At 42.8% G+C, this 26,608-nt stretch overlaps 1 protein-coding gene across 1 annotated transcript in view; it reads right to left on the bottom strand.

Annotated features, from left to right (window-relative positions):
- Nucleotides 1-26,608, bottom strand: part of MCF2L2 (MCF.2 cell line derived transforming sequence-like 2) — a gene marked incomplete at its 5' end in the record, with an annotated part of 239,213 nt that overhangs the window by 117,405 nt on the left and 95,200 nt on the right. Inside the window, 5 exons of the mRNA XM_082624318.1 lie at nucleotides 4,767-4,958; nucleotides 7,307-7,498; nucleotides 22,846-22,965; nucleotides 23,403-23,517; nucleotides 24,115-24,239. Of these exons, the coding sequence (XP_082480444.1) occupies nucleotides 4,767-4,958; nucleotides 7,307-7,498; nucleotides 22,846-22,965; nucleotides 23,403-23,517; nucleotides 24,115-24,239 (744 nt within the window). The remainder of the gene's footprint in view (nucleotides 1-4,766; nucleotides 4,959-7,306; nucleotides 7,499-22,845; nucleotides 22,966-23,402; nucleotides 23,518-24,114; nucleotides 24,240-26,608) is intronic.

Genomic DNA, 26,608 nt, shown 5'->3' with positions numbered 1-26,608 from the left:
CCCACCAACAGTGTAGGAGGGTTCCCTTTTCTCCATATCCTCTCCAGCATTTGTTATTTGTAGACTTTTTGATGATGCCTACTCTGACTGGTGTGAGGTGGTACCTCATTGTAGTTTTGATTTGCATTTCTCTGATAATTAGCAAGGCTGAGCATCTTCTCATGTGCCTCTTGGCTATCTGTATGTCTTCTTTGAAGAAATGTCTATTTAGGTCTTCTGCCCATTTTTCAGTTGGGTCACTTGTTTTTTGGTATTGCACTGTATGAGCTGTTTGTATATCTTGGAAATTAAGCCCTTGTCAGTCACATTGTTTGCCAATATTTTCTCCTAGTCTGTAGGTTGTCTTTTCGTTTTATTTATGGTTTCCTTTGCTATACAAAAGCTTGTAAGTTTGATTAGCTCCCATCTGTTTATTTTTGCTTTTATTTCTATTGTCTTGGGAGACTGACCTAAGAAAACATTGCTGCAATTTATGTCAGAGAATGTTTTGCCTATGCTTTCTTCTAGGAGTTTTATGGTGTCGTGTCTTATATTTAAGTCTTTAAGCCATTTGAGCTTATTTTTGTGTATGGTGTGAGGGAGTGTTTTAACTTCATTGACTTAAATGCATCAGTCCATCTTTCCCAACACCACTGACTGAAGAGACTGTCTTTTCTCCATTGTCTATTCTTGCCTCCTATGTCAAAGATTAATTGACCATAGGTGTGTGGGTTTATTTCTGGGCTCTCTATTCTGTTTCATTGATCCATACATCTGTTTTTGTGCAAATACCATGCTGTTTTGATTACTGTAGCTTTGCAGTATTGTCTGAAGTCTCAGGGTTATGCCTCCCTCTTTGTTTTTTTTACTCAGGATTGCTTTGGTAATTCTGGGTCTTTTATAGTTCCATATAAATTTTAGGATTATTTGTTGTAGTTCTGTGAAAAAAAGTCATGGTAATTTGATAGGGATCACATTAAATCTGTAGATTACTTTGGGTAGTATGGCCATTTAAACAGTATTAATTCTTCCAATCCAACAGCATGGGATATCTTTCCATTTCTTTGAATCATCTTCAATTTCCTTTATTAATGCTTTATAGTTCTCAGCACATAAGTCTTTCCACCTCTTTGGTCAGGTTTATTCCTGAGTGGTTTTTTTTTTTTTTTCCGGTACACGGGCCTCTCACTGCTGTGGCCTCTCCTGTTGCGGAGCACAGGCTCCGGATGCGCAGGGTGAGCGGCTATGGCTCATGGGCGCAGCCGCTCCACGGCATGTGGGATCTTCCCGGACCGGGGCATGAACCCGTGTCCCTTGCGTCGGCAGGCGGAGTCTCAACCACTGCACCACCAGGGAAGCCCGTTTTTTTTTTTTTTATGCAATTTTAAAAGGGATTGTTTTTTACTTTCCCTTTTTTAGTGTACAGAATGCAACAGATTTCTGTATGTTAATCTTGTATGCTGCTACCTTGCTGAATTCACTTATCAGTTCTAGCAGTTTTTGTGTGGAGTCTTCAGAGTTTTCTATATATATTATCATGTCATCTGCATATAATGACAATTTTACATCTTCTCTTCCAACTTGGATACCTTTTATTTATTTCTCTTGTCTGACTGCTGTGGCTAGAACTTCCAATACTATGTTGAATAGAAGTGGTGAGAGCAGGCATCCTTGTCTTATTTCAGATTTTAGTGGGAAGGGTTTCAGCTTTTCACCATTGAGTATTATGTTGGCTGTGGGTTTGTCATAAATAGCTTTTATTATGTTAAGATATGTTCCCTCTATACCCACTTTGGTAAGAGTTTTTCTCATGAATGGATGTAGAATTTTATCAAATGCTTTTTCTGCACCTATTGAGATGATCATGTGGCTTTTGTCTTTTCTTTTGTTGATATGGTGTATCACATTGATCAATTTGCATATGTTGAACCATACTTGTGATCCTGGGATGAATCCAATTTCATTGTGGTGTATAATCTTTTTTATGTGTTGTTTGATCCCACTGGTTTTTAAACCAGCTAAAGGGACTTGTCCTCCCAGTGTCAGACCCTGGGGCTGGGGCACCCAATATGTGGTTCAAACTGCTCACTCCTCAGGGAGCATCTCTGAACCTGTGTAACCCCCCTCCTCTTCTGTGTCCCCTCCCAGGGGTGTGGTCCCAACCTGATTACTTTTCTTCCCTTTCTACCTGATTCCATGTGGATCTTTCTTACAGTTTTGGTTGTGTAAGTGTCTTTCTGCCAGTCTCGTTTGTTTCCAGTGAGAATTGCTCCACTTGTAGATGTATTTTTGATGTGTTTGTTGGGGGAGGTAAGCTCTGCATTCTCCTACTCTGCCATCTTGATCTCCCTCTCTAGGATCGTTTTGTGTATTTCCTTTCCCAGTCCCAGATACAGAGATTTCTCCAAGGAGCCCTGTTCTCTTCTGTTGGAGAATGGTATAAGAAACCAAGATCTCGGTGGTGGGTGTGCTCATTGATAGTAGGGGTCTCATTGTTTCTATGCCTGGCATCAACTGCCCAAGGAGATACATGTGTCTATACCAATGTGTGTATATGCATATAACTAGGATTATTTTTATATAGAGAGAGTACCAGTTTTGACAACCAAGTCATTACTCCTTAGTGGACAAAACTCTGACAAACAGGATATTTAAATATTATAATCTAGAATTTTACTCCAAACCAAAAGAAGAAAAGATGGGTTTGGGGGATTTTTTTGGTCCATTTTGGATTTTTAAAATAAATATTTCTCCTGGTCTTCTCCTTCCTCCATGTTTCTGCCTATTTCCCAGAGGTGGTTTATTAAGTTTTATTTATTTCCTGGTGGGCGGTGTGATCAGGAAGTTTGCTGATGTTGGCCAAAATGGCAGCTGTGGCCACAAGTCTCCCTGGTTGACCTGATACACTTGGTTTGAGGAGCTAATGGACATGGAGCTGAGTGAGACTGTTCTGCTTTAGTAATATGATATGAGGCTACCAATCCTGGGTCTACAATATAGCACACACACCAGATGGGCCTTCTCTTTGTCCTCTCTGCAGGGAAGTAGAAGGGTCCCTATGTTAGGGGAAGGTAGACCTGCCTAACCACCCCCAGTACCCCCTCAAGATCACACCTTACCACCAAAACTCAATGGGAAGAGTCAGGGAAAGAACATCACTGAGGCACAATCCCACACCAAGCTTCCCCCACTGTATTTGGCCCACTCTGCCACCTGCCACTTGTTCAGCAAACACGGATTGGACACCAGGCACAGACTAGGCACAGGGACACAGAGATGGGTGAGGCTCTTGCCTCACTGTAGCTCCCAGTGTAACAGACAAGACAGACATTAAAAATAAATAACTAGAATAGTTTGTTATGTATCATTTTGGAGCAAAGTCTCTTAGCCTGGATCCATGGATGGACTTCAGGGTGTCCCTTAAAATTAATCATAAAAAGTTATATATGCTGGGTATTCCCTGTCTGCTCCCCAACTATATCTTCTCTATACTGTTCTGTGTCCCAGGAAGCTGACCTCTACAGACTCCATCAGATGGGCTCACTAGATGCCCATGGGCTTTTAGCTGGATTTGGCTAGTAAGATGTACCACCAGGAAATCTGAGAGGGAGAGAGAAAAGTAGGGGTATATATTTCTCCACCAGTGGCTGCATTCCTCTGCCCAAGGCCACAGATCTTCCTGGCTATCTCTCTTACAGTCACAGCTGTAGTGCTTCTTGGGTTCCCCTTTGTCTTTCAGGCATAGGGGTGGTAACTGCTCCCTGTTTCTTTACAGCCCAGGGTGCTTCACCATCCATATTGGGTTTACTAAATTCTGCCCATATCTTTGTAAACAGTGCCTACATCAAACTCCATTCAATCATTTTGAGTGTGCTGAACCCTGAAAATATGTGAATCAGATTCGCAAAAGAGGTAAAAAAGCCCCTTCTGCAGAAGTACATACAAGGTGATGTGGATCTAAGAGGAAGGTGTACTATCTATAACTCTGCTGGCTTCACAGAACAGTGCTCCACTCAAAATGCAAATCTGATCAAGTTATTCCCCTGCTTAAAATCCTTCAGTGGCTCTCAGAATAAAGACCAAACTCCTTCATATGGCCAGCGAAGCCACACTTCATCTACACCTCTCTAATCTCACCCCAAAGACTCTTCCCTTGTTCTCTGTACTCTAGCCATTCTGAATTTTGGGTTCTGCACTTGTACCAGGCTCCCTTCAGCACTGCAGCCTTGCACACTCTGATCCTTCTGTCTGGAAAGCCTCCCCCAACTTCTCTACTCATTTTCTGGGCCTTGGCTCAAGTGACTTTTCCCAGGGAACTCCCTGACCCCCTGTCCAGGTCAAGTTCCTCTGTCACATACCCCACAGAACTGTGAATCCATCCTTCAGAGCACTTGTCTCAGCTTGCAACACATTTTTGTGTTTTGTGTTTGCTATTTATTAATGTCATACATAAACTGTATGACATACATAAACTGTAAGTTCCATGAAGGATGGAACCACATCTATTTCTGCTCATAACTGTGTCCTCTGCATTCAGCCCAGTGCCTAATACATCAGAGATGCTTATAAGTATTTGCAGAGAAATGAATGAGTGAAAGTGATATTTGGATCAGGCCATGAAGGGTCAGTTTGCCAGGAAGCACAGACCAGGAGTCTAAGAGGCCACCTGAGGGCTCAAAAGCCAGTTAATCTGCTCAGTACATCCTACATAGGTTTTCTTGGCAACAGGCAAAGTCCCCCCACATCCCTTTCCCAACCACAGGATCAAAATAACTCAGAAACGTTACCTTTACATCAAGAGTGAGCATCAGCTCATACTGGTTGTAAAACTCGTTGGGGCTGGGCAACTGGTACTCCTTCGCTGTGCCCAGGAATGTCTCAATGTCAGTCAAGGCAATGTCAACCCCCTCTCGGGACTGGCACTTGTCTACAGCTTGGGAAGCCAAGAGGTAGATTCCTTCTTCACACCACTGGCTGACCTTTTAGAAAGAAACACAGTGCCCTTTGCAGTTAGCCTGCCCACAACTCAGCCACCACAGTCCTCAGGAGGTCCAACCTCATGTGGGGTCTACAAGGATTCTGAGACAACAAGGAATTGTCATGGCACAGCATCAAGTTTAGAGGTCCAACCACTATAAATATAACCATGAGGTGAACAAGCCCAAATCAATTTTACATCTGCATACTTTTCAAGGAAGTCACTTAGTCAAAAAATAAATCATATAAGCATTCTTCTTTTCTCCACTGACAGTAATTGCCACATCTCTAAGAGGAAAGAGTGGAGTATTTCTACGTTTGGTCTAACCATAGAGAAATGCAACCAGTGGCTTTTTGGGTTTACCTTCTAGGCCAATTTCTTGCATCCTAATTGGTTACAAGAGCACAGAGTAAATAATGAGGCTTTAGACCTGGCTCCTACATGCCTTCCTGGGAGAGGGAATGTCTCTTTTAACAAGAACACCACTGTCTTCTGTCCACATTTGCATTTATTAGCGTTTGTCTTTCCAAGGGAAGCATCTAAGAATGCAAAGCTTTTAGCTCAGAACAGCAGTACTTAAACTTTCCAGAATGCTGGAATGAAAGCAGATAAGTAATGAATTCTAACAATTCAATTTTTAAAAAACTTAGAGAAAGACAGGGGCCATTGTGCTGTCTGAATATTTGTGTGAAAAAAAGCTGCCCTTGCAAGTACATCTGCATTTCCATTTACCCTGTGACCTGAAAAGCTATGTAAAATAACTGTACAGAGAAAAAAGACCAAAAGGGGGCTCTCTAAAGTAGTTATCTCTAAGTGGGAAAATTACAGGCAAATTAAATTTGTCTTTACTTTCCCTAAATTACCTACACTGAATGTGTACTACTTTTAGAATAACAAAGAAATCATAAAGATATTTAAAAATGGATGATTCCCACTGTGTGGGGATGAGGAGGGGAGTGGAATGTAATTAGTGTCCATAAGTAACTTTTTTCTCCTCCTTCCTATATTTTTGGATTTTCAAAATAATAGGAAATTATGCTTTGATATATACTGTGAAAACGTTCTCTTTAAACATCATGCCTATATCTGCAGAAAACACTAAGCTAGGGTCTTCTGCAGAGTCACAGCAGCTACTCACTCTCCGAGACAGACACACACACACACACACACACACACACACATGCAGTCCACAGATTGGTGTTAGGCTATTATCTCTGGCAGGCCCTTCTGAGCCACTTGCTTCTGGAACAGCTATATTTCCTTGACACTAAAATCCCTTTGGCAGTGGGATGATGTAAACAGCCTGGGCGGGCGCCCCCAGCTATCAGAGAGAAACAATTGTGGAAATGGAGCATGCTGACTCACAGCGGTGAGCTCTCTGATGCCTGGGAACAGCTGACAGAGAAGGCTCCAGAAGTCACAGCTCCTGCTGACTGGCACTTGCCTCAGAGATCACTGCTGAAGGGCAACGGGGGCCATGCCCCTCCCCGTGAGCACTCTGCATATAGTGCTGCTGTCTAGTCTAAGGAGTCTGGGGTTTGGAATTTGTCAGTCCTCACTTCAAACCTGTGATCCCCTATTTACCCCATGTGTGGTCTTGGGCAATCTTTTACCCCAGGGTTTTTCAGTGTTGTTCATGTACTACCTGCACCAAATCACCTGGGCACTTGAGGAAAATACTGATTCCTGGGCATCATCCCACACTACTGAATCAGAGTCTCCAGAGTGGTACATCAGGAAATCTGCAATTATAGCAAGCTCACCTCATGTACTAAATGTTGTGACCCATTGAGTTAACTATGCTGAATATCAATTTCTGTCTCTGTTAAATGAGGCCATTAATATCCTCCTCATAGGTTGTCTTGAGGATTAAATCGATGACATAATTATGCTCCTGGTAGGAACATAGTAGGTGCTCAGTAAATGGCAGGAGTGTATAATTGTTGTTATTACTTAGGCTTCTTCAAAAGGATTCACAATCTGATGCCTTTACATGAGGAGAAGCACTTTGCAACTATAGTGCTTGGTTCTCTTTACACCTGATGGGGAATCATGAAATGCCCCACAGGGCCAGGCCAAAACACACTCTTTAAGTCTGGGTCCACACAGAGGACATGGACTTTATAGTTTATCCGAATGGGATGTGGTGGATGGCTGGGGCATTTTTGACCTTCAATACCTCTGACTTAGAATCTGCACAGTTTTTAATGCCCCTTGAGCGCTGTTTTCACATGAAGGACTTTATCCTTTCATCTCAGGAATCGTGAGGGGGCAGGGAGGGCAAGTATGATTAAGACTGTCTCACAGAACATTTTGCAGACATCATGTTCACAGCTTTGTTTTGCTCACCTTGTCCAACTGTCTATGCAACTCCAAGGACTTTTCTAAAATGTCATGTTTTTTCTTGTTTTCATTGATGAAGTCATCACAGAGGTGCCTGAGCTCTACACACTGGGGTCTGATGGAGTCCACTGCATAGTGGTGGCTTTGGATGAGCTGGTCCCCAATTACTGCAAGCAGCTGGGCCTTCTCCAAGGACTCCTGCAAAGTGAACATCCACAGCCATGCATCAGAAGCCGAGTCATGGTGAGGCTGGTATTTGCCTGGCACTGTGTGCTCCAAACTTGGAGGGAGGCTACGGAGAGGCTGATCAGGTTTTAGGCTCAGAGACTGGGGCTGGGGAACCTGGGAAAGCACTGGGGTGGTTCGAGGTCCCCAGGAGGTCTAGCCTAGTCCAGGGTCATCTGCACTCTGAAGAAGAGCAAGTCATTCATTCAAATATTTGTGGAGTTCTGGGTTAAGCACTGAGGATATAGCGTTAACAAGCCAGGAATTTTCAGTTCAATGGAGAACTCAGATACTAAACAAATTATACAAATAATTAACTTATTACAACTGTGATAAATTCTAGGACAGAAGAGCATGAAGTATTATACTGCACAGAATTGGAGACTGAATTATCTTGTCAACTGGATGGAAAAGGAAAAGGGACAAACATGTGGCCCTGAGGAGAGTGGGGAGTAAGCTGAGGTTGAGAAAATAGTAAAGATCTGGTTTGGGCAACCCTATGGGGGATCATGAGACTTAAGAAAAATGTTTGTCTAAACCATTTCCTGCAGCCCACAAGGTCCCTGTCTGCTCTGATGTCATCTGTTTAGCAACTGTATCTCCTCCCTCTTTCTGCACAGCTTGTTTCATTCTAACCACATGTGCCAAGTTTTTCCTGTTTTTAATTCATTCATCATGTATTATTGAGGACCTGCCATGTACCAAGCACTGTCCAGGTGCTGGGGGTTTGGTGGTAAACAAAGCAGGCAAAAATCCCTGCCCTCACGAAGCTTACATTTTAGTAGGAGACACAGGCAATAAACAAATATGTAGATAATATAATATCTTAGACAGTGGTGAGAGCTATGGAGAAAAATCAAACAGGGAGAGGAGGGCAGGGAGCACTGGTGGAAGAAATGCTATTTTAAATACGGTAGTGAGAGAAGGGCTCACTGAGAAGGTGCTGGCCACGCTGCGCAGAACAGTTAACACAGCAGCCTGAAACTGCTATCCTTAGAAAGGCTTGCTTGCAAGGTTGGTCCTCGGCTGGCATCTGGGAAAGTCAGGAGGGTTCTTATCATCCTTAATCAGAATGGCTCATGGTATCTAAACTGTTTGTGCAAACAATATGTTTTATGCTGAAGATCTGCTTTCTTCTGGGATTCCGGAATTCTGGTATATGCCAGTCAGAGGCCACCAACATGACTAGCCCCCAACAAAAACTCTGGGCACTAAGCCCCTAATGAGCTTCCCCGACAGACAACGTTTTACAATGCTGGTGCAAGCCATTGTTGGCGGCACTAAGTGCATCCTGTGGGACTCCAATGGGAAAGGACCCTTGGAAGCCTGCACCTGGTTTCCTCCAGACTTTGCCCCATGCACCTCTTCCCTTTGCTGATTTTGCTTGGTATCCTTTCACTGTAATAAACCATAACCATAAGCATAATTATATGCTGAGTCCTATGAGCTCTCCTAGCAAATCTTCAAATCTGGGTGTGGTCTTGGGGACCCTTGACACAGGAGCCAAAGTGTGAAGTGAGGGACAACCATGCAGCACTCGGCTGAGAGATGGGGGCATGTTTGACATGTTCAGGTAGCAGGAGGAAGCTACTGTGGCTGCAGCAGAGGAAGCAAGGAGGAAAGGAGGATACGTGATCAGAGAGGAAAGAGGGGGATCTGACCAGGGAGGGCCTTGCTGCCACTGTGGGCACTTTGTCTCTTATTCATCGTGACATGGGAGGCACTGGAGGGTTTCGAAGACAGGACCTCATTCATATTTTTGAAAGGATCGCTTCAGCTGTGGTGTCAAGAATGCTAGAGAAGAGGGAAAGCAAGGAGACCAGTTAGGGGGCTACTGCAGTAATCCAGGTAAGAGGTGTGGCTTTAACAAGGCTGGCAACCAAACCAGCTCCTATCTCAGCACCCTTCCCTGGGATGCTCCTCCCAGGTCTAAGCTCTTAGCTCACCCCCTCCCAGGCCCTCTCCCTCACTTTGTTTTCATTTTTTAATAGCACTTACTTCTACCTGAAAGTATTTTCTTCCTCTACTTTAATGTATGATTCCTCCCTCTTCCACCCATGCCCACCAACACATAAGCTCCATGAGATCACTTAGTAGGCATCCCATAAATATTTGGTCAATAAGATAAAAGAATAAATGAACCAATGAACTAGGGGATGCAGTGATCTGCTTGGCTGGAATTGTGTGAACAACACTGACCTGAGTCAAGACAGATGACTGCCACGTCCCCAAAGGCCTCCAGGACAGAAGGCCCACAAACACCCTTGCTGACCAGCTTGAGCATCCAGGGTGCCACATTTGCCCTGGTTTAGCTTTTCATAGTAACACTAGGAAACATGGTGACTCCAGGTGATGACAACCTGCCACTCTCTTTTTTTTTTTTATTTTTTATTTTTATTTTTAATTTTTTGCTTTATAACAAATTTAATCAGTTATACATATACATATGTTCCCATATCCCCTCCCTTTTGCGTCTCCCTCCCACCCTCCCCATTGCACCCCTCCAGGCGGTCACAAAGCACCGAGCTGATCTCCCTGTGCTATGTGGCTGCTTCCCACTAGCTATCTACCTTACGTTTGGTAGTGTATATATGTCCATGCTGCTCTTTCACTTTGTCACAGCTTACCCTTCCCCCTCCCCATATCCTCAAGTCCATTCTCTAGTAGGTCTGTATCTTTATTCCTGTCTTACCCCTATGTTCTTCATGACATTTTTTTTTCTTAAATTCCATATATATGTGTCAGCATACAGTATTTGTCTTTCTCTTTCTGACTTACTTCACTCTGTATGACAGACTCTAGGTCCATCCACCTCATTACAAATAGCTCAATTTCATTTCTTTTTATGGCTGAGTAATATTCCATTGTATATATGTGCCACATCTTCTTTATCCATTCATCCGATGATGGACACTTAGGTTGTTTCCATCTCCGGGCTATTGTAAATAGGGCTGCTATGAACATTTTGGTACATGTCTCTTTTTGAATTATGGTTTTCTCAGGGTATATGCCCAGTAGTGGGATTGCTGGGTCATATGGTAGTTCTATTTGTAGTTTTTTAAGGAACCTCCATACCGTTCTCCATAGTGGCTGTACCAATTCACATTCCCACCAGCAGTACAAGAGTGTTCCCTTTTGTCCACACCCTCTCCAGCATTTATTGTTTCTAGATTTCTTGATGATGGCCATTCTGACTGGTGTGAGATGATATCTCATTGTAGTTTTGATTTGCATTTCTCTAATGAGTAAAGATGTTGAGCATCCTTTCATGTGTTTGTTGGCAGTCTGTATATCTTCTTTGGAGAAATGTCTATTTAGGTCTTCTGCCCATTTTTGGATTGGGTTGTTTGTTTTTTTGTTATTGAGCTGCATGAGCTGCTTATAAATTTTGGAGATTAATCCTTTCTCAGTTGCTTCATTTGCAAATATTTTCTCCCATTCTGAGGGTTATCTTTTGGTCTTGTTTATGGTTTCCTTTGCTGTGCAAAAGCTTTTAAGTTTCATTAGGTCCCATGTGTTTATTTTTGTCTTTATTTCCATTTCTCTAGGAGGTGGGTCAAAAAGGATCTTTCTGTGATTTATGTCATACAGTGTTCTGCCTATGTTTTCCTCTGAGAGTTTGATAGTGTCTGGCCTTACATTTAGGTCTTTAATCCATTTTGAGCTTATTTTTGTGTATGGTGTTAGGGAGTGATCTAATCTCATACTTTTACGTGTCCCTATCCAGTTTTCCCAGCACCACTTATTGAAGAGACTGTCCTTTCTCCACTGTACATTCCTGCCTCCTTTATCAAAGATAAGGTGACCATATGTGTGTGGGTTTATCTCTGGGCTTTCTATCCTGTTCCATTGATCTATCTTTCTGTTTTTGTGCCAGTACCATACTGTCTTGATTACTGTAGCTTTGTAGTATAGTCTGAAGTCAGGGAGCCTGATTCCTCCAGCTCCATTTTTCGTTCTCAAGATTGCTTTGGCTATTCGGGGTCTTTTGTGTTTCCATACAAATTGTGAAATTTTTTGTTCTAGTTCTGTGAAAAATGCCAGTAGTAGTTTGATAGGGATTGCATTGAATCTGTAGATTGCTTTGGGTAGTAGAGTCATTTTCACAATGTTGATTCTTCCAATCCAAGAACATGGTACATCTCTCCATCTATTTGTATCATCTTTAATTTCTTTCATCAGTGTCTTATAATTTTCTGCATACAGGTCTTTTGTCTCCTTAGGTAGGTTTATTCCTAGATATTTTATTCTTTTTGTTGCAATGGTAAATGGGAGTGTTTCCTTGATTTCACTTTCAGATTTTTCATCATTAGTGTATAGGAATACCAGAGATTTCTGTGCATTAATTTTGTATCCTGCAACTTTACCAAATTCATTGATTAGCTCTAGTAGTTTTCTGGTAGCATCTTTAGGATTCTCTATGTATAGTATCATGTCATCTGCACACAGTGACAGCTTTACTTCTTCTTTTCCGATTTGGATTCCTTTTATTTCCTTTTCTTCTCTGATTGCTGTGGCTAAAACTTCCAAAACTAGGTTGAATAAGAGTGGTGAGAGTGGGCAACCTTGTCTTGTTCCTGATCTTAGTGGAAATGGTTTCAGTTTTTCACCATTGAGGACGATGCTGGCTGTGGGTTTGTCATATATGGCCTTTATTATGTTGAGGAAAGTTCCCTCTATGCCTACTTTCTGCAGGGTTTTTATCATAAATGGGTGTTGAATTTTGTCGAAAGCTTTCTCTGCATCTATTGAGATGATCATATGGTTTTTCTCCTTCAATTTGTTAATATGGTGTATCACGTTGATTGATTTGAGTATATTGAAGAATCCTTGCATTCCTGGAATAAACCCCACTTGATCATGGTGTATGATCCTTTTAATGTGCTGTTGGAATCTGTTTGCTAGTATTTTGTTGAGGATTTTTGCACCTATGTTCATCAGTGATATTGGCCTGTAGTTTTCTTTCTTTGTGACATCCTTGTCTGGTTTTGGTATCAAGGTGATGGTGGCCTCGTAGAATGAGTTTGGGAGTGTTCCTCCCTCTGCTATATTTTGGAAGAGTTTCAGAAGGATAGGTGTTAGCTCTTCTCTAAATGCTTGACAGAATTCGCCTGTGAAGCCATTTGGTCCTGGGCTTTTGTTTGTTGGAAGATTTTTAATCACAGTTTCAATTTCAGTGCTTGTGATTGGTCTGTTCATATTTTCTATTTCTTCCTGATTCAGTCTTGGCAGGTTGTGCATTTCTAAGAATTTGTCCATTTCTTCCAGGTTGTCCATTTTATTGGCATAGAGTTGCTTACAGTAATCTCTCATGATCTTTTGTATTTCTGCAGTGTCAGTTGTTACTTCTCCTTTTTCATTTCTACTTCTATTGATTTGAGTCTTCTCCCTTTTTTTCTTGATGAGTCTGGCTAATGGTTTATCAATTTTGTTTATCTTCTCAAAGAACCAGCTTTTAGTTTTATTGATCTTTGCTATCATTTCCGTCATTTCTTTTTCATTTATTTCTGATCTGATTTTTATGATTTCTTTCCTTCTGCTAACTTTGGGATGTTTTTGTTCTTCTTTCTCTAATTGCTTTAGGTGCAAGGTTAGGTTGTTTATTCGAGATGTTTCCTGTTTCTTAAGGTGGGATTGTATTGCTATAAACTTCCCTCTTAGAACTGCTTTTGCTGCATCCCATAGGTTTTGGGTCGTCGTGTCTCCATTGTCATTTGTTTATAGGTATTTTTAATTTCCTCTTTGATTTCTTCAGTGATCACTTCGTTGTTAAGTAGTATATTGTTTAGCCTCCATGTGTTTGTATTTTTTACAGATCTTTTCCTGTAATTGATATCTAGTCTCAAAGCATTGTGGTCAGAAAAGATACTTGATACTATTTCAATTTTCTTAAATTTACCAAGGCTTGATTTGTGACCCAAGATATGATCTATCCTGGAGAATGTTCCATGAGCACTTGAGAAAAATGTGTATTCTGTTGTTTTTGGATGGAATGTCCTATAAATATCAATTAAGTCCATCTTGTTTAATGTATCATTTAAAGCTTGTGTTTCCTTATTTATTTTCATTTTGGATGATCTGTCCATTGGTGAAAGTGGGGTGTTAAAGTCCCCTACTATGATTGTGTTACTGTCGATTTCCCCTTTTATGGCTGTTAGTATTTGCCTTATGTATTGAGGTGCTCCTATGTTGGGTGCATAAATATTTACAATTGTTATATCTTCTTCTTGGATCGATCCCTTGATCGTTATGTAGTGTCCTTCTTTGTCACTTCTAGTAGTCTTTCTCTTAAAGTCTATTTTGTCTGATATGAGAATTGCTACTCCAGCTTTCTTTTGGTTTCCATTTGCATGGAATATCTTTTTCTATCCCCTTACTTTCAGTCTGTATGTGTCTCTTGGTCTGAAGTGGGTCTCTTGTAGACAGCATATATATGGGTCTTGTTTTTGTATCCATTCAGCCAATCTGTGTCTTTTGGTGGGAGCATTTAGTCCATTTACATTTAAGGTAATTATCGATATGTATGTTCCTATTCCCATTTTCTTAATTGTTTTGGGTTCGTTATTGTAGGTCTTTTACTTCTGTTGTGTTTCTTGCCTAGAGACGTTCCTTTAGCATTTGTTGTAAAGCTGGTTTGGTGGTGCTGAACTCTCTCAGCTTTTGCTTGTCTGTAAACGTTTTAATTTCTCCATCAAATCTGAATGAGATCCTTGCTGGGTAGAGTAATCTTGGTTGCAGGTTTTTCTCCTTCATCACTTTAATTATGTCCTGCCACTCCCTTCTGGCTTGTAGAGTTTCTGCTGAGAGATCAGCTGTTATCCTGATGGGGATTCCCTTGTGTGTTATTTGTTGTTTTTGCCTTGCTGCTTTTAATATGATTTCTTTGTGTTTAATTTTTGACAGTTTGATTAATATGTGTCTTGGCATATTTCTCCTTGGATTTATTCTGTATGGGACTCTCTGTGCCTCCTGGACTTGATCAACTATTTCCTTTCCCATATTAGGGAAGTTTTCAACTATAATCTCTTCAAATATTTTCTCAGTCCCTTTCTTTTTCTCTTCTTCTTCTGGAACCCCTATAATTCGAATGTTGGTGCGTTTAACGTTGTCCCAGAGGTCTCTGAGACTGTCCTCTGTTCTTTTCATTCTTTTTTCTTTATTTTGCTCTGCAGCAGTTATTTCCACTATTTTATCTTCCACCTTACTTATCCGTTCTTCTGCCTCAGTTATTCTGCTATTGATCCCATCTAGAGTATTTTTTATTTCATTTATTGTGTTTTTAATCGATGCTTGATTCATCTTTAGTTCTTCTAGGTCCTTGTTAACTGTTTCTTGCATTTTGTCTATTCTATTTCCAAGATTTTGGATCTGGGAAATAGAATCTTGGATCATCTTTACCATCATTATTCTGAATTCTTTTTCAGGTAGACTGCCTATTACCTCTTCATTTGTTAGGTCTGGTGGGTTTTTATCTTGCTCCTTCTCCTGCTGTGTGTTTTTCTGTCTTCTCATTTTGCTTATCTTACTGTGTTTGGGGTCTCCTTTTTGCAGGCTGCAGGTTCGTAGTTCCCGTTGTTTTTGGTGTCTGTCCCCAGTGGCTAAGGTTGGTTTAGTGGGTTGTGTAGGCTTCCTGGTGGAGGGGGCTAGTGCCTGTGTTCTGGTGGATGAGGCTGGATCTTGTCTTTCTGGTGGACAGGTCCACATCTGGTGGTGTGTTTTGGGGTGTCTGCGGACTTTTTATTATTTTAGGCCACCTCTCTGCTAATGGGTGGCGTTGTGTTCCTGTCTTGCTAGTTGTTTGGCATAGGGTGTCCAGCACTGTAGCTTGCTGGTCGTTGAGTGAAGCTGGGTGCTGGTGTTGAGATGGAGATCTCTGGAAGATTTTCGCCGTTTGATATTATGTGGAGCTGGGTGGTCTCTTGTGGACCAGTGTCCTGAAGTTGGCTCTCCCACCTCAGAGGCACAGACTGATTCCTGGCTCCTCAATTTAGGATGATTTGTTGTCTATTCATGTATTGCACAGATACAGGGTACATCAAGTTGATTGTGGAGCTTTAATCCGCTGCTTCTGAGGCTGCTGGGAGAGGTTTCCCTTTCTCTTCTTTGTTCTCACAGCTCCTGGGTCTCAGCTTTGGATTTGGCCCCGCCTCTGCGTGTAGGTCGCCGGAGGGCCTCTGTTCTTCGCTCAGACAGGACAGGGTTAAAGGAGCAGCCTCTTCGGGGACTCTGGCTCACTCAGGCCGGGCGGGAGGGAGGGGCACAGAGTGCGAGGCGAGCCTGCAGCGGCAGAGGCCGGCGTGACATTGCACCAGCCCGAGGCACGCCGTGCGTTCTCCCAGGGAAGCCGCCCCTGGATCCCGGGACCCCGGCAGTGGCGGGCTGCACAGGCTCCTGGAAGGGCGGTGTGGACAGTGACCTGCGCTCGCACATAGGCTTCTTGGCGGCGGCAGCAGCAGCCCCAGCATCCCACGCCCATCACTGGGCTCCACGCTTTCAGTCGCGACTCGCGCCCGTCTGTGGAGCTCCTTTAAGCAGCGCTCTTAATCCCCTCTCCTCGCGCACCAGGAAACCAAGAGGGAAGAAAAAGTCTCTTGCCTCTTCGGCAGCTCCAGAGTTTTCCCGGACTCCCTCCCGGCTAGCTGTGGCACATTAGCCCCCTTCAGGCTGAGTTCTCGCCGCCAGCCCCAGTCCTCTCCCTGTGCTCTGACCGAAGCCCGAGCCTCAGCTTCCAGTGCCGCCCGCCCCGGCGGGCGAGCAGACAAGCCTCTCGGGCTGGTGAGTGCCGCTCGGCACCGATCCTCTGTGTGGGGATCTCTCCGCTTTGCTCTATCCAGGTATGTGGGGAGTTTCTTGCCTTTTGGGAGGTCTGGGGTCTTCTGCCAGCGTTCAGTAGGTGTTCTGTAGGAGTTGTTCCATGTGTAGCTGTATTTCTGGTGTATCCGTGGGGAGGAAGGTGATCTCCGCGTCTTCCTCTTCCGCCATCTTACCCGGAAGTCCCATCTTACCCGGAAGTCCCCTCTCTTAATTTACAGTGGTATATGATTTCAACAATTTCAAAACCCCTGCCCCCTACCCAGTCAATCATTCGCCAAGTCCCACAGAGCACACCTCCTTCTTAATCCGTTTTGAACTCAGCCCTTCCCTACCACCTCCTTGTCACTGTGTGTTCAGACCTTGGTGCTTTCTGACTGGGATAGCGGGTCTCCTTGATTTCCTTCAGGCTCTCCTTCAAATCACACTCCACACTGCTGACAAAATGGCAATTCCATCACGACATCTATTCCTGTCTACATCACTCCCGAGCCTCAAATCCTTTCCTGGCTCCCTACTGTCTTCAGGAACAAGTTCAAACTCCTGACCAATGCACAGAAGGCCTTTCACTCTCTAGCTCATACCTGTGGCTCCTCCTCCTTCACTCTGTCACCCCATCCTCTGCTGTAACTGGACTAATGACTCCCTTGTAGTCCCCCAAATATTCAGGCAGCTTCAGGCCTCCATGACTTCTCTACTTGCTCTCTCTGCCTAGAAAACCCCATCCTTCCCTCATCACCCCTCCCCCTACCTCTTCCCCTACCTTTCCCCTACTCCCCCTGCCCCCACTGTGTACCCACACTACTCTGTAACTAACTCCAAATCACCCTTCAGAGTTCATCTTCTTCAGGAAACTTCTTCTGACTCCACCTTTTTATTTTGATGCCCCTCCTCTGTGCTCCCATAACACCCTAGGCCTTTCTTCATCAGAGCATGAACTTGACTGCGTTGTGGTCAGTTATCTATTGCCCACACTATGCCACAGACCCTTGTGGGCATGCACCAGCTCTTATTCAACTTAAATAGTACACAGCACATATTAGGTACTTAAGAACAAATGACTGTTGTGCAAAACAAAAAAGGAGTAATGATATGAGAATAAAGAGACAGGAATCAAGCAGTGGCTATTTAAAAGAACTCAGGGATAAATACTCAGTGCACTTGTTCTAAACAGCAAAGGCCCAGATGCACTTGGTCACCATCACTCAAAGGAGGTTAGAATGCTAATTCCTTCGGCAGTGATTTTTGACTTTTTTTGCTCACTGCTGTGTCCTCAGAACTCAGAGCAGTATGTGGTATGGTAGGAGATCAATAAATATTTGCAGAATGAATATAAGAATGAATGAGACACTCTTACTAGAACTGCTCAGTCACTGAAGGTTGAACCTAGGAAATATTCTGCAGCCCAGAATTTACCCCACCACCTCTGTTATTAACAAAAACATCTAACATTCACTGAGAGCTTATTATATGCCAGGTACTGTTTCAAATGCTTACATCAATGATTCCTTTTACTCTTCACAACAAACCTTTAATGTAGGTGCTGTTTTACAAAAGAGGAGTGGGGACACAATGGCCCAAGGTGACCCGGGTAGGAAAGAGAAGAGGCAGGCTTCAAACTCAAGCAATCTGGCTCCAGAATCTGGCTGCGGCCAACACACACAGAGAAAAATGGCTGTGCTTGTCCTGCCTGAGCTTAGAGACCTCATTTGGTTGATTGAACCTGTCTGACTTTAGTCAAATACAGAAACATGAAAACTTGGCCAGTAAATCTCTGTTGACTCTTGTTTTTTTTAAGTCCAGCTGACTAATTTATTAAGAATAGCACAAGTTTTCTGGGCCTAGGGAACTTCACCACAGGATGCTCCCCAGGTTACCTGTGGCAGTCACAGCTGCATCCCTGTGGCACGCAGCATCTCACCCTTCAGAATTGTTCTTAAAACACTTGAGATGTTGGAGAAAAGATGTCCATAACAGGTCCAAATGGATTTTGGGAAGAGATCCATAAATACAATACAGAATTCACCACTGGATGGCTGGAAAATTACTCTACTGAAATGAATGGATAATATAATAGCTTCTAAGCTCTGACCACCTACTACATTCCAGGCACTCTCTAAGTCCTTACTATACATCATCTATTCATTTCATCTTCCCAGGGACTCTTGTGAGGTAGGAATTATTACCCACTTTACAGATGAGAGGATATTTTCAGAAAGGCTAAGAAACTTGAGTAGGGTCACACAGTTGGTAGCTGTTAGAGCCGAGATTTGAATCCAGTTCCTTCTAACTCCAAAGCCTGTGTCTTGCCACCTGCCAGCCTACGTGGCTTCCCCACATGTGCTAGAATAATGGCTGCACATTATTATTAATGACTATCAAATCCTTCAGTTGCCTGCCAAGAACTTTACTGTAAAACCTCCAAATTGCATTTTATTTTTCAGTCTATATAGCTTCTGTTCAAGATAATCAGGCAACAAAACCTCCAAAGTAAAAAGAATAATGAGAAAGAAATGGCTGAAATCAGGTACTCTGATCATAAGCCTGCCTGGCATCTTTCAGATGCTGAAAATTTCAGAAGGCTGGTCAAGTTGCAACATGTAATTCAGAAACCTTTATTGTAATAACAGCTTATTTTTCCCCTAGGACTCTATTGCTATAACAGATGAAAGCTGGACATGTTTATTCTGGAAGAAAATGGTGAAGAAGGGGCGATACTGCTGTATCAGGGAAGCCAGGACAGACCCACAGATAACGGCATAGGAATGGAATGCATGTGGAAGAGGGTCAGGTGAAACAAGAAAGGCAGAAAGTTAATGGTTGTTGAAACTGAGCTGTAGACACATGGGAGTTCCTTGTACTCGTCAATCTACTTTTTTGTGTGCTTGAAAATTTCCATTAAAAAAAAAGTCATGCCCCTCCAGCTAGATTACATCCCTAGGAGGTTAATGATCTGGGTTCCATGCCTTCTTGGACACAGTAGTATAATTGCTGGCCCCTGGCCTTGGAGGGAGATGTCAAGGCTGAGAAAGGATTGGGTCTCCCTGTTTTGTCCTGGTCTGTTCCTTGTTGGCCCATCAGAAAGGTCCCAGCATACCTTACAGCCAAAACCCTATAAAAAATTCTGCTTTTAAAGAAGTATGAAGGGTACTGGAACCATTGTTTCTCAGAATTAGAGATGAGCACTCAAAAGATGATTAATCCTAGGGGTAAGACGGGAATAAAGACACAGACCTACTAGAGCATGGACTTGAGGATATGGGGAGGGGGAAGGGTAAGCTGGGACAAAGTGAGAGAGTGGCATGGACATATATACACTACCAAACATAAAATAGATAGCTAGTGGGAAGCAGCCGCATACCACAGGGAGATCAGCTAGGTGGTTTGTGACCACCTAGAGGGGTGGGATAGGGAGGGTGGGAGGGAGGGAGACGCAAGAGGGAAGAGAGATGGGAACATATGCATATGTATAACTGATTCACTTTGTTATAAAGCAGAAACTAACACTCCATTGTAAAGCAATTATACTCCAATAAAGATGTTAAAAAAAAAAAAAAGATACTGGAAGGCTAGAGCAAAAAAAAAAAAAAAAAAAAAAAAAGACGATTAAACCCTCAAACCAGAAGAGGGTAAAAGAACAGGCTCCACTCTGGTTAGTGAGTTGGCTCAGAGGCTACCATGAGGATGAGGCCACTGCACAGAGTAAGGGGGTTAGCAACAAGCCAGAAATCAGTGTGTGGCTCTGCTGAAAGGGAAGCTGACCCCTGGGTACTGAGCGAAGGACAAACCTCAAGCAGGTTTTGGTGGCTTCTACCCAAACGTTACCTTTTTCCTTTAACACCTTACAGGACAAATGGAAAGATTAGCCAAGCCCGTATCACTTGAAGAAACAATGCCGCTTACAAATCTGAGTGAAGACATGTTTAAAAAGTCCCGGTTATGATAAGATAGCTTTATTTGGTTCACCCAAAGGCAGAGGAATAGGTCTACTGCGTCCTTTAGCAAATGAGTAAAAAACAGGGTAATCAAGGCACAGGATGGGTAAAAAAAAACCAATCTTCCTGGGCTCTGGGTTGTAGGTTAGCCCAGCTGTTCAGGAGTGTTGCCCATGAAAGATGCCCCATGACCATAGGTTTTGCCCCTACCTCCGGTCAGTGATTTTTAAAGTATGTACCAAAGATCACAAGTCCAAGGAGATGGGCAGAAGAGAGGATGTGAATGCAGTCATGCAGATCCACCCCCAGTATTTAAAACCCAACCCAGAGCACCATCCAATGGCTTCCCGTTCCACTGAGAATAAAATCCAGTCCTCACCACCATTGCTCCCACCGGTGTTCTCCTGTCTCATTATGTTCCAGCCACATTCCTTGGGCCCCCAGCCTCGTTCCCACCTCAAGACCTTTGTACTTGCAGCTCCTCTGCCTTGACTGCTATTCCCTAAATCTTTGCATGGCTATACAGATCTCAGATCAAAGGTCTGAGAGGCCTTTCCTGACTACTAAAGTAGCAACCTCCCCAGTCACTTTCTATCATGTCCTGTTATTTTTTTCATCCCACTTGTCACTATCTGATATGATTATTTATTTGATTACTTTTCACTTGTCTGTCTCTCCTCAGTAGAATGTAACCCCCATGAAAGCAGGGTCTTGACTGTCTGGTTTGCCACTATAGCCACAGAATCTAGGACAAGGAATACCTGGTGATGAATGAGTACCTTCCTGGTAGGTCAGTAGCTACCTTGGTGATATACCTTCCTGGTAGGTCAGTAGCTACCTTGGTGAGATATATATATATATATATATATATATATATATATATGACACCATATTTTTTAAACCAAAATAAAGGTACTGGGCTTGATGAGGCATTTTTCCTAAAATATGAATGTATGTAAATGAAAATACACAGCATCTACATTTAATAAGGAGTTCACTTGAAAAAAACTAAAATTGCATAGAACTGGGACTATCTTGGAGCCTCTGAGACATAAAATTATCAGATACATGAAATTCAATTTTTTTCATTGTTTAATAAACATTTCTGATGACTCATGCCTTTAGCACTAAAGCATTTAGTTGTCAACGATCATCAATAAGAGGAGTGCTCACCAGGGAAGAATGGGATTGCTGAGTGAGAGTCTGGGTGCACAGGTGGGTCTATGTGTTCACGCATGTGCAAAAGCACCTCCAGCTCAGAATTCATAACTGACAGCTCTTAAAGCCAGAGTGGCCTTGGTTTACATTTGTTACTATTCTCTGGGGAAGTATGTCTCTAACAATAATGTGAGTGTCAAAAGCCTAACTTTAATGTGTATGTCAAATGCCTCGGGATCTTATTAAAATGCAGATTCTGATTCTGAGGTGGGGCCTGAGATTTCCCCATATTTCTAATAAGTTCTCACTCAGGTGACGGCTTCTGGCCAGAGGATCATACGTTGAGAAGCAAATTTCTAGTACTACAAAATTACCATCTACCATAACCTAGAGGAAAGACACCTCTAGATTAGCTCAGAAAGGAAGTGGTAACCATAGAAGACTTAGTTCCCAAGAGACAAAAATATAGAGAACCCAATTAAAGAAAAGCAGAAAGGAACTTCTCTGGAAAGAGATGACTGGGCTTTCTTAAATTCATATAAGCCAAATTTGTAAGGACTTAAGACAGACTCACTCCTAAGTGCTGATTTGTGTTCAGATCTGGGAAACTGTTTAACTCTGGTATGAGAATCTGAAACATATATTCCTTTCAAGTTCCTTTACAAGTTTGATATTTACAACTCTTTGAGCATGAGAAAGCAGAAAGCTTTGTCAACTCTCTGTAGCAACAGAACTAATGTGGACCAATTTCCCCCATTTCCCCATCTTGCCTATTATAAAACTAGTTATTTTTCTCTCGTTTGCCCGTTAAAAGCTTCCCCTCCTTACCACCAACTCCTGCCCCAACCTCTGGCCCAGTGGGTAACATACCCAGTGTGACCTTACTTCCTGTTTTTCCCCCACTAGTCTGTCACTCCATGAATGGGCAGAGCCACCTGGAACTCTCACCCCACCGAAGCCCCCAGCCTCAACTGGGTACTCTGGCAGCCTTAACAGAACTCTCACTGCCCTCATCATTCCTCATAGTTGTTTTTGTTTTGTTTTGTTTGCTTGTTTGTTTTGAGGTAGGCGGGCCGCTCACTGTTGTGGCCTCTCCTGTTGCGGAAGCTCAGCGGCCATGGCTCACGGGCCCAGCCGCTCCGCGACATGTGGGATCTTCCCGGACCGGGGGACGAACCTGTGCCCCCTGCATCGGCAGGCAGACTCTCAACCACTGCGCCACCAGGGAAGCCCACCTCACAGTTGTTAATGTGCATATCTCCCTGGAGACCTGGGGTGAGCGTGAGGTCACTCAAAAGGCAGGATTTGGGCATTCCTGTGTCTTTTGGCAACCTTCTAGCAATAATGAGTGGCCATGATCTGTCACCATCAACAGTGACCCTCTTCCTGGTCCACAAAAATGGCAAAAAAGCAAACCTGGCCTTCTCTTTCCAGTTTTTTGTATTCCTTAAGAAGTTGCTCCACACGCATCGCACTGTCTCCGATGTCTGTAAACTCTGCTTGCTCTGCCAACACGTTGTCCAGGGCAAGCTTAACCTAAAGGACACATTAGAAAAGCCCAGACATAAGCCAATGGACACCCATCTGGAGGTATAGGTTTGTTATACTCTAGACAACTTGAAAATCCAAAAAGGATTCAGGACATATGTGTATCTATATAGATTTTTTTTTCCTACAGATCATCAGCTTTCAGATTAAGCTGAGGGTGCTGAGACACGTGTGAACGGAATATTAAAGCTACACTGAATCAAAAAGGAAGGTAAACCATCACTGAAATACCATGTATGCCAACAGGAAAATGGGATTCTAGTACATTGCTAACCCACTGAAAAGGTGAGAAGAGGAATCAAAGATATAAGGAGGGGACTGGATTGGGGAGGGGAGGGAAGCCCGATGCCCAGAGTTCAAGGGCGAAGAGAGAACCAGAAGTCACTGAAACATAACGGAAGTTTTATTAAACAAGAAAATAATACCTCACAAAAATTGTGTTCAAAGTGCTGTAGTTGTAGGCATTGATTAAGCTTCAAGTGATGCTCAGACCAGAACTGACTAAAGGCTTTTTCTGTTTCATTCAACTGAACTAATAACCTGTCAAGAAAGAACAAGAAAGGACATGCAGTCAGCATTCATTTCCACAGGCTCATGGAGATAACACCCGTGTTTTTAGTCAGTGTTACTAATTGTGATAATCTCCTTATTATGAAGTCTGTGTCACCTATGACATTCTCCTAGTTCAGCTGGTTTCCACATTTCCCATTTTTTAATCAGGACACCCTCAGGACTAGGCAGAAACTTCACTTCAGATGCAGCTGCTATGCTTTAAAATGTACCCCAGGTAACATTACCTTTCTCTCTATTTCTTTCCACCTAAGAAGACAGGTGTGCAAAGCACAGCACCCAACCAAACTGTTATTTGGCAATGAAGCTCAGTAAATACTACCATCTTCTTTGACATCCTGGGATGAAAGCAGATCATAGGAAGAGGGAATGACATTCTCATAAAAAGATCTCTGTAAATGGATGCCAGAAGGATACCATGGTTTTTCCTTTGTTGTCTCAAATATTCTTCTTTCGTGACCCCACCAAGACCCATAAGCAGCTGTTCCAATCTGTTCTTGGTTGTTTCAGATCATCTGGTTCTATGTATTCCCTTCTGAAAAAGCAGATTCCACCCCTCTCACTCACCTTTCCATGGTAGCTACATTCTCAGCTTCATTTAGACTAAGTTTGCTGGTGGGACTTTTGGTTGCTTGTTCTTGAATACATGACAGCAATGTGGTCCCTTGCTTTCCGAGTAATTTTAGCTCATCCTAGAGAAAGGAAAATACAGTCTCTCTTAGAAGGAATTAAAAGCAAATTCTAGGTAGATTTGAGGTGAGGAAGATGGTAGCTTGGTATATTTTTATTATATAGCAAATTAAATGCTAAAGAAGTCAAGCTATAGCTTTTTAAATTGATTAACTTATTCCTAAATAGGTAATACATACACAATACAAAATTCAAAATATACAAAAGGGTACATATTGATAACATCAAGTCTGTGTCCACAGCCCATTCACTTTCCCATTCCAAAAGCAACAACTGTTAAGTTTTTGTGTATATCTAAAGTTGTTGTAAATTAAAAACAATTAGTTAATAAAATCTGGTTTTAATCCAAGATAGTGACCAGAAACAAGAAAATGACAGATATCAAATGTTAAGTGCTGGAAAATGCCATGCAATAATAATGTAATCATTGCTAGTTGACCATAAAAAAAAAACTTCATCTGGTCTCATCAATAAACACCTGCCAGTCCTGCCCCCAGAGTGTGGCCTTGTTCAGTTATCAAAGTTCAGCAGAGATGGGTAGCAATTTCAGTTTGACAGGGAAAGATTCATATTTCCAAGGCAATTCTATTCTCCTCTTTTTACATAGGGACTTAGGGCATTGCAACTGGGGAAGATGTCAGCCTATCTCTTTCCAAATCCAGTGGCTCTAGTCCTCTACTCATATAATACAGGTGGTCTCTGAATGCTGAGCATTAAGCATAAGGTTAGCCAAAAGGGGTGGAGCCTGGCCTAGAATTTTGCTGCTGAGAGTTTTGGGTTTTCTTCCTGGGTCACTCAGGAAGGTAAGAATAGGCCCATAGTTACAAAACAATCTCCTCGATGCACATGAACACTACATCTCTTCCTCCAGGCCCAGCCATCTCCAGCCTCACTGATGCAGAACTCATTCCCTGTGGGAGGAGTTTGATACTCTCCACTCCAGTCACACAGAAATCCAGGCCCTCTCAACATTATGCCTTCGTTCCTCGTCTCCCATCCCACTCCAGTATTCACCCCTTTGAAGGCTTCCATTACCTATACCCAGCCTCAAACTTGTCCCAAGATCTGGCTGATGATAGATTTGACTCCTCTGATCAAAATTCTTTGGACAGCCCCTGTGGCTCTCTCCTCTCCAGGTAATGCCCCAAGTCGGCCACTTGACTGGTATTCCTGCCTGGTAACTGGACATATCCCTTCTTCTCCACTCTCAGGTATCAGCCCTCATTTCTTATCTCATCAGTGCTCGTTAAATATTTGTAGGTTGGATGAATTAAAAATGGTCTAAAAGAAATTACATTGCAGATGGATAAAGACAAATAAGATATGGTGGGGGAGATAAAAGCACTCATTAGTAAGTGCTCTTAGCTTTTCCCTCCTCCTCCTCCCCATGAAAAAGGGCCTTGGCTTTTCTACTCAGTTTCTTAACTGCTTCTAAGCTTCTGGCATTCCAGCAGTATTGTGGCATTAGCCATTATCTGATTTATATATATATTTATACACACACTCATACACACACAGGATGTGCAATACAGAATTGGGAGGAAAGATGGAGGGACCAAAGAAGAAGAAGCATATTGCTAGGGCAAGAAGGAGACATTAGAAGGGGAAACTTGGAAGAGAGATACAGCCAAAAAGCTGCAGAATGTGAGGAAAGTATATGAGAGTGAAAAGATGAATCTTAGTAAGTGATGTCATACACTGTGTATTTCCTTTACATGGTTAAAAATACAAGGAAAGGGACTTCCCTGGTGGTCCAGAGGTTAAGACTCCGTGCTCCCAATGCAGGGGGCACAGGTTCGATCCCTGGCTGGGGAACTAAGATACTGCATGCTGCACAGCATGGCCAAAAATAAATTTTAAAAAATACAAGGAAAAATTGTAACCTGGTTACACTTTGGGACCAGACCACATGGTCAGCTTCAGTAGGGTTACCAAAATCTGCCATAAACACGGAGGGAAAGAATAAGGAACTATGGTACTTGGACAGCATAAAGGTAAGTTGCCCAACCCCAAAATGGAGTTTGTGAAATGCTGAAACAGTCCTGAGGCCAACTGTGGTCCAGGTGTTAACCCTTTAGTGGGTTAAAGGGTTGCCAGAATCACGAGGAGGTCTTGTGGGTCCTAGGAAATGGGCCAGGGAGGTAGAATGAAGCTCTCAAGGGATATAAATCTTTAATTCTTTTAACAACTGGTAGGGCTGTCCGAGTGTGTACTCAACATGGTTCCATCATTATGGAAACAAGCAGTTGGTCAGAAGAAGACCTACTTAGCAAGGCACTGGGGACTACTTCACTGTCAAAAGAATTTATTTTTTTCTGAGAGGAATTCTTTTCTGTGACAAGGGTAAGCATGAATGTAGACACATATTCAT

The sequence above is a fragment of the Mesoplodon mirus genome, assembly GCF_964341445.2.
Source record: "Mesoplodon mirus genome assembly, chromosome: 6".
In the NCBI taxonomy this organism is placed as follows: Eukaryota; Metazoa; Chordata; class Mammalia; order Artiodactyla; family Ziphiidae; genus Mesoplodon; species Mesoplodon mirus.
The sequence above is the reverse complement of the archived record's forward strand: the minus strand, read 5'-3'. Positions and strand labels throughout refer to the sequence as shown.